Source organism: Xiphias gladius, chromosome 8 (assembly GCF_016859285.1).
Source record: "Xiphias gladius isolate SHS-SW01 ecotype Sanya breed wild chromosome 8, ASM1685928v1, whole genome shotgun sequence".
Taxonomy (NCBI): domain Eukaryota; kingdom Metazoa; phylum Chordata; class Actinopteri; order Istiophoriformes; family Xiphiidae; genus Xiphias; species Xiphias gladius.
Window position 1 is genome coordinate 12420254 of NC_053407.1, and position 13001 is coordinate 12433254.

The 13001-nt window shown below is 39.7% G+C and overlaps 1 protein-coding gene across 1 annotated transcript; it reads left to right on the forward strand.

Annotated features, from left to right (window-relative positions):
* The first annotated feature begins 242 nt into the window (after positions 1-242).
* slc1a2b (solute carrier family 1 member 2b) lies at positions 243-11787 on the forward strand. The gene is made up of 11 exons (XM_040133119.1): positions 243-280; positions 3290-3429; positions 5189-5341; positions 5785-6035; positions 6504-6651; positions 7329-7455; positions 7676-7909; positions 8007-8201; positions 9180-9314; positions 9460-9724; positions 11716-11787. The coding sequence occupies exons 1-11, from the start codon at positions 243-245 to the stop codon at positions 11785-11787; spliced, it is 1758 nt and encodes a 585-aa protein (XP_039989053.1).
* Positions 11788-13001: the final 1214 nt, after the last annotated feature.

The following is a 13001-nucleotide window of genomic DNA, read 5'->3' on the forward strand; positions in this document are numbered from 1 at the left end:
AGGTTGCTGCGGCTGTGAATGAGTCTCTCGTATGGGCTGTGTTGACTCGCTCCTCTCTGGATGCTTTGGACGAGCTGGTGGAAAGTTGAGAGCTTCTAGCTGTCAGCAGAGCTTTGGTGTTTTCAGCTGCCAGCTGTACCTGGGAACTTATCTGCTGACATCTGGCAACATTTTTTGGATGGAGCAGTTACTTGTGCTGATTCACTCTTAAATACCAAAGGCTGGAGATTTGATCCTGGTCAATGTATATAGCACTTACCTCAGCTCCACTAGAAATGAAGTAAGTACTATGCATCCCATTTACACTTCTAGGCATAATCTACTTTAACTCCTTTTCCTCTTCAGTCACTTCCCTTCACTTAATGATTCAGTAACACTCATGCAATCAATTTTTTTTAATGTCAAAGTAAAGAGTTTCATGTGCATCCGCAGAAAATATGAGGGAATTTATGTAGTGTACAAGTGAGCATGGAATTGTAATTTTGGAGAATATTAACATCTTTCAGTTTAGATTGTATGTCACCTAGTTTGACATCAGGTGTAGTTTTATTAAGACCTTCATTAATTCTTCATGGCTTCACGGTCCTCTAATGCAATTAATCTGACTAAGCCCTCAGCCAAGATTAACAGGTTTATAAAATGATCCCATTAGAGACTGAGGAGAAGAAACTCTGCGCGTGTCTGTGTATGTGTGTGTGTGTGTGTGTGTGTTTTCATCTTTGTGTGCCATAACTTTTGAATTATGAGGTTCTACTGGACTTTTTTGTCAAATCCTATTATAGTCAAAGAAACTCCCTTTATGAGTGGCTATTAACAACTCAGTGAAACTTTCTGTATTCACAGTTTCTTAAAGAAGCAGCTCAAATCCATTTAAGTCATTGGATGCTGAAAAAAAGTTTAATATCTCTGAATTGTTCTTTAAGGCAGAGAGAATTAATTCTAAGTTCATGTTCATTAAAGTTAAAATTATGTACAGCAAGGAGAATTTTTCATCTATAAAATTGTATAACATTAAAAACAATTTTTTTCACTACTGGTATGAAAAGATAGTTTTCTGTTGTTGATTACCCTTTGCTATACATTTTCAAATTCATCTATCTCTGGCTCACACCAGCCTACTCTCTCATCTGTCTCTGACTTGGTGAGAGAAGCGCTAATGAGAGTATCATGACAGAATAGTGACATCCAACATCTGCTTCCTCTCTCTCTTAGTGCTAAAAATAATGAAAGGGAGAGAAAAGGGGAAAATTCAATTAACGGCAGTCATCACTCTCATGGAATGGGATTTCATGATGATGCTAATTTTTCAGGATTTTATTTCTGGGGTTTGAATAATTCATCCACCTTTTATCAGATGTATGAAATAGCGCAGAGGTAGAGTGTGATGGTTGCTACTGTCTGCCAGCTGTTTGCTGTATTTTCTGTATTTCACACTTCACTTTGAAATTAATAAGATGAGACGAGACCGATCCATCTGTGCGCCTGGAAGCTGACCAGGTGGTCTCCCTATAGCCGAGCTTAAAACGCAGCAATACACAAAGCCAGGGGAGGTGTGTGTGTGTGAGTCTGTGTGTGTGTGTGTGTGTGTGTGTGTGTGTGTGTGTGTGTGTGTGTGTGTGTGTGTGTGTGTGTGTGTGTGTGCTCATGTGGAATTATTAGTGACTATTTACACAACAACAATAACACAGCGAAGAGCCTTTGGTAAGAAAGGAAGTTCTCCAAATGGGGCCTATTGATTTGAGCTGCCTGTCTTGCCTTCGATCAAGTTTCAACTTTGAAAAAAAAACAAAACTTCATAGCCAACATGATTGATATCTTTGAAGTGTTCTGACTTCATAGTGGACTACTGGGGGAGGGTATGAGGACAAAAAAATTTGCTTCTCCATTGAGGCTTCTGTTTGTGAGTTTTAGGCCATGAACCCATGGGGTGAGGTAAAAGGTCAGAGTCACATTATTTCTTCTTTGCTTTTCTTTGTAATCCATCACAGCAGACATTTTCATGGGCTTATTAGAGATGAATAGCAACATGGGACATTTCTATTTCTTTATAGAAAAAAAAGGGAGGCAGTTGGATAGATTGTTCCTGCAACTTCTTAAGGAGACGGTGAATAAAAAGTTATAGCGCCTGTTTTTCATTCTCATTCTCAGTCGCTTTCTCTGACAGAGTTATTGAACGCCTGCCTAACTGGCATGTGACAAACACAGCTGGCTCTTCTCTCACTAACAAACTCATTCACACCTCGAAACTGCTCTGTGCTGCCTGTGAAGGGAAACCATTTTTCAATCAATTAATTAGGCTGCGTGACTGAGCCCCCTCTTCCTACAATTTGTATTTGAGGTTTTGTGTGACTCTAAATGTACTCTCACACAAACATAACTGAGACAGAATATATAAGGGAATGAGTCAGTCTATAATTCATCAAATTGTCAAGTTGGCATTTTGTCAGTGTTTCTCTACATCTCATATAGTAATCATTAAAAAAATACACATTACATGATACAGCATTTTGAATTGTAATGTGCGCTTTATTTTGTTGAGTTTGAAATTCGTTTTCAAGATTCCTTGCTTCTTCACAGTTTGTTCTATGGATCCAAATGTAGTATACATAAGAGCACTTTTTTGTAGAATGCTGCTTCATAACATCGTTGATCTGTATAATTTCTTTATGCGTAGTAAACCTGTCCTGAAAGTTACTACAATCAGTCATATTACATCATGTGTACATGCTTGTAAATTCTCCCAAAATTCTCAAAAAGGATTTTTGCTATTTTATCAAAATAAAGGGCAAACGTCTTTACGTTGCTCTAAGCCTCTAACAAATTTCTGTACTAAAGAGAAATACAGAATCAGTTCTTAGAGATGAGAGATGCTACGTCTCTGAAGTATTGCTCCAAAGGACTGTAATTTTACAAGCAGCAGCTTGTAGTCAGCTTCCATCTGTTGGATGCTATAGTAACTATGAACAGTGCTGGACTGACAGCTTGGCAACACACTTGAATGCTTAACATTTTTCATTATGCACTATTTTCTTTTTAACTATGGTTTTCAGAGACACTGTGCACATCCTGAATATTCTGATCGGTGTTGTGGTTTTGTTATAGTGTCAACATAATGCATTGCTTTTTCTCACAGTGAACACACACATGACAGAACATGACCATGTGTTGTATACTGATTAATAAGGCTGTATGAGCAAGAGTGTGTTTTTAAAGGGGTTCAGCCTAATGGTTTTGCATGTGGTAAGTAGCCCTTTCAGGTTTTTGTTTTTGGTTTTTTTGTCTGTCACAGCGCCAACAGTATGCCTAAACAAGTGGAGGTGAGGATGCACGAGAGTCACCTGGAGCCCATTGAGGCCAGGCCTCAGTCCAGATGTGCCAAAATCTGTTCCAAGATGTTTAAGAACCTTCTGCTCACACTCACCGTCCTCGGTAAGTCACCTCATCTCTGTTCTACCTTTTTTTTCTTTCTTTCTAATTTCCTTAAGGACCTAACACAAAGCAGGCATGCTGAAGATGGGCACCACCACTGAGCTCAGTGTTCTGTTAACTCAGCGCTCGATTATGCAGCTTGCTCATAATATGAGGAGGAGATGCCATCTGTCCTTGTTCAGTGTACCAGACAGTAAGATGACTGGGTGTACTGACCTTCCCCAGCCCTGGGCCACCTGTTGCTATCAAAAGCTCTCTCTGGCACTGGACACCCAAACAGCCTCTGGTGGTGCATGAAAAATATCGTGATTATAGCAGTGGCTCACTGCACCACAGGGGGAGATTTAATGAAAATAGGAAAGGGCATGAAAGTACTGATGCAATCTTTGGTTATAGCCCTTAAATCAGGTTTGTGTCTAACCAGCCCAGGAAATATCAATCTTACTTTGTTGTGTGTGATGGCTATGTGGTCCCTTCCCAATCTTATCATTTTATAAGCATAGGCTGTGTGAGCCTGTTAGCTATATAGATGCATATATATTCCTTTAGACATGTGAGGCCCCATCTATCTGTATTCTGCTTGCATGCATGTGTGTTTGTGTGAGCATGTGTAATGTGTACATCTCACCCCACTTGGCAGGACTCTCGCAAAGCAAGTGAGCCAACATGATCATTGATCATCTGTCACTTGGCAGATAAGAGCCTGAATGGGAACTAGCAAACGGGCCAAAGAGAAGGCACAGGAAATCGAGAGCCATCCAAAACCATTGGGTGCGCAGAATCCACAGGATGCTGCTAGACTGGAGGATAGATTGAAGCACAGAGGACAGCTTACAATTTTTTTTAATTATTATTTTAAAGAAAGCTGGAGGGCTTTTGATTCCAGTGTGTGTTATTAAACAATGTGTGATTTTTGGCAGTGGTGTGGTAGTAGAGGAAGTGCAGCCCTGGGGGGCTGTATCAGGCCAACTACCAGGCCTAGTTGGCAAGATTGTAGGGGGTTAGAGCACACAGGGGTCATCTTTGCTCTCTAGGCACAAACAGCTCATGGTAGGAAAATAACTGTTGGTTGGAAGAGACATATGTCACGGTTCAGCAGTGGCATTGTTAGAGAGGGGCTGAACTTTCACATTTTTCAGGCTTCTAGAGAGTGAATGGAAGACAGGGGATAGGTAGGGTAGAGGAACCCATTAGATAGCAGAAATATCCCAGTTAGGCAAAACGTGAGCCTGAGATTGGGGTCACATACCTCTCTTTTCCCCCTTTACTGAATGCTTTTTTTCCTTCCCTGCCACAAAGTGAGAAAAATCCTCAAAAACATTTTGGGTTTGCAGAGATTACAGATGGTTCACCGGGGAATCTAACATGTTGCCTCCTTCCCACCTCTTCCAAGAGATCTGATCTTAATCCTCAATGAGGAGGAGCAGGTTTCAATTTTCTCTCCTCAACCCATTGTCCTCTGTAGCCATGCTGCAGACAGCTTCTTGTACAGCTCCAAACAACTGAATTGATAAGGCAGTTATTATGGCATTTTCAAGGTAGAAAATTGTTGCTCATTTATAATTTCATCGATTATAGCTAAACTCTTCTCAGTAGCAGTGAATACTCCAGAAAAAATGTCACTTTTTTAAAAATGTTTTATTCAAATCTGTTACACTTTTCTCTGACTACTCAACCTGAATTCATTCCTGATTCTTTTCTACTTTGCTAGTATACACTCTTGCAGTTTCACTCACTCAAGCTTCTCCTTGCACTTCAGGTGTGATCTTGGGAGCTGTAGCAGGGATGTTGCTTCGTGTTGCGGCCCCCATCCACCCGGATATTGTCATGGTGATCGCTTTTCCTGGAGATATACTGATGAGGATGCTGAAGATGTTGATCCTGCCACTTATCATCTCCAGTTTAATCACAGGTGCAGTGTGACTGATCACTTGTGGAAAATACATTACATTATTACAAGAATATTAGATATTTTAGTGGTGTGTCTAAAAGTGGTGTGCATTTTATCTTTACACAATTGATAGTACAAGTTAGTAGCTTCTGAACAGTTGAGTTTGATTAGGACGGTAAAAAAAAAATCTAAATTCTTCATCTGCAACTTTCAGTGCTGTAATACTGCTCAAAAGTAAACATGAGGAAAAAGTAATTACTGTAATCCAGATTATGAAAATATAATTGACAGTATTTCATTTATTTCATCATGCTAAGATTCATGCACATGATCAAACACCATTATGCAATCCCCTAATGGTCTTTGCATTCAGCCTTCATGCCCCACAGTATTGAGTCAACATTTCCATTCAATAAGACCAAGTAATTACCAAGTAAACATGATCTTGCTTGTTTTGGCTGCAGGTCTGGCCGGTTTGGACGCCAAATCTAGCGGTCGCCTGGGCACCAGAGCTATGATCTACTACATGACCACCACTGTTATTGCTGCTATCCTGGGAGTCATCCTGGTGTTAGTCATCCACCCTGGCAACCCCAAACTGAAGGAGAATCTGGGCGAGGGCGAGAAAAATGATGATGTGTCCAGCTTGGATGCCTTCTTTGATCTGATAAGGAACCTGTTCCCAGAGAACCTGGTGCAGGCTTGTTTCCAACAGGTAGTGGAGAAAAATAACAAGAAGATATACCCAGCTTAATACCCAAGGTTGATGTCAAAGCAAATATGAAGAATTTGGCATCACTTAATATGGAATCATAATTTGTAGCAAAACATCAAGTTTAAGAAGAAGATAAGCTCAAATGTCTGGAAATTGGTAGGCTTCTACAAACTGGTGTCCTTGGAGTCGCAGAGGATTTATCAACAGAGGAATTCTAATTCATTCATTTTGGTCATAAAGAATAGCGTAGCAATAGGACATGTAGCACCCACTCTCCTGTCTTTGAAGAAGCACATATTCAAACTCAATCATTGCCAGTTGAGTGTCATTTAATCTCATAACTGGCACAGTATCAGTCATTAAGCTCATCACTCATATATATATATATATATATATATATATATATATATATATATATGTATATATACCAATAAATATATACCAATATATTTTCCTTTGTAACCTCAGATCCAGACGGTCACAAAGAAGGTGGAGGTTGTTATTGAGGAGGACGTCAATGCCACCACCATGGAGGGATTGGTGGCGAACATTACCAAGGAGCCTCAGTTCATCATCAAAAAGTCCCTGCAGTTCAAAAGTGGCATGAATGTTCTGGGTGTGTGACATTTGTTCCAAGTGAAAAAAACTCACAATAAGACTATTAACATTAAGCAAGACTTAGAGTCTGCAGCCACACTAGCAGCTGTGTGAGGCTTTACAGCATGTTACCGTGTTCACAATGACTTTGATAATATGCTTAAGCTAAGCAGGAATCATTTTAAGCATGTTCACCATCTTTGTTTTAAGTGTTTTTGCAGGCTAACATTTGCTAATCAGTGCTAAACACAAAGTACGGCTGATGCTAACGCAAATGTCATCAATTTGGCAAGTACTTAACTAGATGAAAAGTGAAGGAATCATGAAAGTTGTTACAGTTCCCAAAAGGGGACATGAATGTCTCTATCAAATATCATGGCAATCCATCCAATATTTGTTGAGAAAGGGAAGGTCAAATAACAACTAATAGTTGCTGAGCTATTTCAGTCTTGACCAAAGTACTGGCCCCGCCAAATGACAATGCCATCCTCATTATCATGACTAAAAATAAAAACAATATTTTTCAGTATTTAATTTACACAATTTGACAGTAGCAAACATCTGGACCAACCTGATGTTTTTGGCTGTAAATGTAAACGTCTCACCTCATAATAACAATTTCTTCATGCTGTATTCATCTCACCTGTCCACACTGGTTATCAAAGTTAAGAATACATTTTTGATTTTCTGTCACAGGTCTGATTGGTTTCTTTATTGCATTTGGCATCTGCATGGGCAAGATGGGAGAGAAGGCCAGACTCATGATTGAATTCTTCAATATCCTCAACGAGATTGTGATGAAACTTGTCATCATGATCATGTGGTTAGTATCACTTAAGAATCTCATTGACTCATTTTGAAACTCATTTAGTCATTTTAGTCAGAAATAACTGTTTATGCCAAGTTATATCTCAAGTCATCAACACATTTAAAGGGATGACAGTGATTTAAAGAAGAATTTGTCAGAGTTTCCTGACAAACTCTTGCCTTCTATATTTAAAACTAAATTTAAAGTAATAACAAAAGATTTTTCATCTCATCAGGTACTCTCCCTTTGGTATTGCTTGTCTGATCTGTGGTAAGATCATTTCCATCAAGGATCTGGAGGTGGTGGCCAGGCAGTTGGGAATGTACATGGTGACTGTAATTATTGGCCTAATCATCCATGGAGCAATCTTCTTGCCCAGCATCTACTTTGTTATCGTCAGGAAAAACCCCTTCACCTTCTTCCTGGGTATCTTCCAGGCCTGGATCACTGCCCTGGGGACAGCGTCCAGGTCAGCATCAGGATGGATGGGTGGAAAGATGGAGGCTTCTTAATAATTATTCAGTTAATACAATGTATAACCTACCTTCCTCTGCTTTTCCCTCCAGTGCTGGTACACTGCCTGTCACCTTCCGTTGTCTGGAGGAAAACTTGGGTATTGACAAGAGAGTCACTCGTTTTGTTCTCCCAGTCGGTGCCACCATCAACATGGATGGAACTGCTCTGTATGAGGCTGTGGCTGCCATCTTCATTGCCCAAATGAACGGTATCCACCTTGACCCGGGTCAGATTGTCACCGTCAGGTCAGGAAATACTTATGATAGTTTTTTCTCTGTATTTAAAATAACATGTCAGATTCAATCAGTTGTATCAGTTGTACCGTTGAATGGAAAAAATACTATTGTTAAAATTGTAAGATGTAAGTTGAAAGATTTGGTGTCGTCTCCTGCCTGTGTGACGTGAACATTAGTTTTGTATGGAATTTCAATGTCAATGTGAGGAAATAATTAGACCTCCTATGATATTTCAGCCATCCGTGTATGAAAAGAGGCTTCTAAAATGGACTCTGTCTTCCGTAATAGATTAATTTGACAGCACTCAAAAGTCCGAAAAGCTATTCTTAGTCATAACACTAAGTATTGTAATTCCCACTATTTAAAGAGGGTTTAAATGGAGCCTTGAGGATGCAGTTCAGCAAACACTGTTAGCCCTTAATAAATGGGGACAAACACAGCAGCAGTGTAGAAGCGTTTAACAGTGAAAAGAAAAGCCTCAGTTGATTAAATGGGCTGCAACTTTAGAGAGGACACTTACAGTGGAGCAAACAAACCACCAGGAAGAAGCAACATGTGCCAGTGCCATGTGTCATGCTAAGCAGGAATATAAATACAAACCACTCGCTGTTTCTTGAGTATCTTTAGCTAACTTTCCCAAACACTTGAAAGTAAATAGAGGAAGTCGAGGATGGAAGACCTTCAGCCTGACATTTTTATGGCATATCAATCCATGAACCCTCAAAATAAACATCCCATCTCCTTCATTTAAACCTCTCTTCATTTGCGACAAAGGAGCCACTCTGGTTCTCTTCAGCTGCTGCTCTTCTACACAAGCACCACAGAGAATGAATGTCTTCATCTGTAGCAACGAGGTTTAGCGGTTTCACATTCACCGTTGTCTGAAGAGTTGATTCAGTGTATAGAAGAGGGATGTGGAGGACGTGGCTAGGTGTAGTGGGTTTTGGAAAATTTGATCGAGCGCTGCTTTGCTGTGTCTTCATCCAGTCTGACAGCCACCCTGGCCAGTGTTGGAGCAGCCAGTATTCCCAGTGCTGGCCTGGTGACTATGCTGCTGATCCTGACCGCTGTAGGCCTGCCAACCCAAGACATCAGTCTGCTGGTTGCCGTCGACTGGTTGCTGTGAGTTTGACAACACAAATATGTATATTGTGGTTACACATTGATAGGTTTTTGTTTTCGCTGCTTCTGAAAATCCCCTCCAAGTATTTCCCTCATTTATTAGGCATGCCAAACCATCTTCCTTTCCTGGTGTCTCTCTCTTCAGGGATCGTTTCAGGACCTCAGTGAACGTGGTGGGTGACTCCTACGGTGCAGGCATTGTCTACCATATGTCCAAGGCAGAGCTTGAAGAGCTGGATGCGCACATGGCTAAATCTGATGACATTGAAATGATGACGAAGACCCAGTCTTATTATGACGACATGAAGAACCACCACGAAAACAATTCCAACCAGTGCGTCTTAACCGCTACTGCTACCACAACCACTAGCACCACTGCTAACAATTCTGTCGTAGTAGATGAATGCAAGGTACAATTAACACTTACGGACATAGAGACTTGTATATAACCCCGTCTGTTGTTGCATGCTCACCCTGCACCTTTGCTTGACTCTCTTTGTTTTATTTATTGCATCTTTGTATATAATAATGTAAATACACCCACTGTTATTTTATGACAGTAGTGAAGCAAGAGAACAACAGATGCATGTGTATGTATGTATTTTTTTATGTTTTTCTGAAATAGCAGCTTTTGTGTTGAATGAAGGTCTAAAAATTTAAAGTGCTCTTACCAAAAGGCTTCCAAAATTAAACAAAGACAAGTTGAGGACATGCAAATGAGGGATAAATCAGTTCTTGGTCGACAGTTAGCTAATCTGATGAGTGTAACCTGTTGGGGACTGGCTCTAACTCAAAAGGCAGCGCCAGATAATCCTCATTATGACCCTGAGGAATTATTTAGCAGCTCTTCTATCTATCAAAAGTTCAGACTAGATCCATTTTCCAAAAAACATCTTGATAGAATAATGTTTTTCTCTTTTCTGTAAGCTTTTTTTCTCATTTCTTTTCTCATTTACCTTTTATTCGGCTTATTGTCCAGAGTGGTTCATTCTGCTTTATCTTAAAATGTAGCTGATTTTAATTATTTAACAGATTTATTTCCAAAGGGGTCACCCTTCGCTATAGGATTGAAAATGCAGAGAGGGAAGGTGTTACAGCTAATTAGCAGTTCATATTTTTCCCTAAATACACACATCTACCACACTGTAAGTGACTCATTTCCAGTCAGGGTTCTTGCATTTTGACACCATCTATTTCTGCCCATTGTGAAAACTGTTGTAAAATCGAAAGCTGTGAAGTAGCTCCCATAATGTAAAACATAATGCACTTTGAATCCCGTCTTTGAATGTATTTCAGGCTTTTAGAATAATATATGGGAATTCAGAGTGCTTGTTCCCTGACACACACAAACACACACACACACACACACACACACACACACACACACACACACACACACACACACACACACACACACACGCCCAGCGGAAAAGGTCTACTGATGAGCCTACTCATTTATTAAAGGGTGAAAGATGTTGCCTAGCAACACTGGCAACCTGTCACACAAGCAATCTGTCCGTAGTAAAAAGTTACATCCTCCTTTCTGAGTCTCCATTTATTAACAGACAGTTAAATATAAATGTGACACAAAGGCTTGCTATTTCCAGTATTCACCATGACTATTTTTTTTCTTTTTTCTTTTCTGTTTGTCTGTAAATAGATTGACTCACATTTCTAACCCCATTTTCAAAGATGCATACCACTTTAGAGTTCTTGAAAAGTAGCAAAAACATAACAATGCATTCATTCTGTAATGTTTGTACCTTGTTTTCTGTGTAATCAGTCTATTTTGCATTTGTAATTTAATCATTTGTCTGTTTTTTTTTTTTTACTACCTTTTGAGTTTTTGGTCATCGTAAATGTGTGGTCTGTTCCCAGGTCAGTAAAGGAAACTCTCCTAGGACTACCATAAGCATGATCATCAGTGGTCGTAGAGGAGTTTCAGTATTCCTCCATAGTTTTTGCATATTGCAAAATAGCTATGACACCTAAGGCTGTGTTTTAATTGCCAAATAACATCATTACAACACCCAAAATTACAGAAAAGAATGTCATAAATGGTATTCTGGCTTTACAGGAATAAAATGTTTACAGTCATGTATTATCTAAAACCTTTACCTCAACAAATGGCTTTAAAAAAAAACAGGATATAGCAGGATTGATTGGTAAAGTTGCTTTTTTGATGGCATAGCATGGCCAACCATGCTTTGAAAGCTTTATAAGTTGTATAAACCTGACTGACCAATCAGATTGCTTGTCTGCAGCTGAAAATCAAATCACACAGTGTTGTTATAAGTTCTTTGATCCATAGTTTTATAAGAGATGAAGTGTTTTTTTGTTTGGTTTTTTTAAATCTGTGCCTTAGATCCACTGTTTAGATCTCACTGCTGACTGCTTGCAGGTAACCTCAGCCACTAACGGCTCTGCTGCGGAGTGCACGCTTGTTGAGGAGGAACCATGGAAACATGAATAATGGCAGCACAGAGATCCCCTGCTCCTGGGCTCCACAAGCTTTCCTACCTGGTGATAAAAAAGAGTGAATGGAAAAAAAAGTCACATGAACATACATGAACTACTAATTGTTTTTTATGTAGTTTAGTTGTTTTTTTTTTATTATTAGTCCCTTTAAAAGTTTTTGTAACTGTCTATCTGACTGATATATAATACTAATTCACTTAACCGTGAAATGATAACAGAGGTATACTTTACCTGTTAGAGCACAATTGTGTCCTATATAGCAGATACTTGCACAACATACTTCAAGGCTTGGGGAGAGAAGGTAGAGAAAAAAGAAGAAATTAGATCAAATATTCTCAGCAATACAACCTGGTTCTACATTATAAGACGAGAGAAGGAGTGGCTGTATAACCTGAGATGCAGTGAGATCATCTTCCAAGTTTCATACAGGTGATTCATTATTCTAATACCAGAGGATGAGAGGGAGTTAGAGCATTAATCATGGCAACCAATGTAATGTTTGTACTGAACTTCCTCGCTTTACATCCCCGACGGTACCACCGTCATCACATGCGTGCAGAAGGCCACTGCTTTTCATTTTCAGCTCAGTCTCTCATCGTAAGCCCATCACTTAACTGTCAGAGCCTTTGAAGTGCATTACCCATTATTCTTGAGGTCCAGTCAACTGATGGAAGGGTAGGAGGCAATAACAAACCAGAAAACCACGCTCAGCCTCAGAACCTACAAGCACAGTCACCGTGGAATTATAAAGCACAAATAATACCATGGAGCCCATTTTTTTGGATCCCCCTTTTTTTTTTCCTTTTTGTGTCTACTGTAAAGAAAAGGGACTTTTTTTCTTTGAGTCGCCTGTTGAGTGAGGTTTGTGTGTCTGCGTGTGTGATAGAGAGACGGAGAGAGAGAGAGAGAGAGAAGAGAGAGAGAGAGAGGGGGGGGGGCTGGGGTTAAGAACATGACCAAGTCAATTATAGGGACCAAACAGGCAGAGAATCAATCAACTCACAGAGGCCTTTGAACTGCCTCCATTTTCCACTTTTCTTACATCGATCTCCATTTAATCCACTGGCTTGCACAACAGCTGATGGTTTCATTTGTTCTGATGAAGCCTCAAAACGTAAAGCTAAGAAAATCACTGCCCTGAATATGAAACTTTGTACAGTTATTTCCCTTTTTACAAAAAATAACTCCGTAATGCCAGTGAAATTAAAG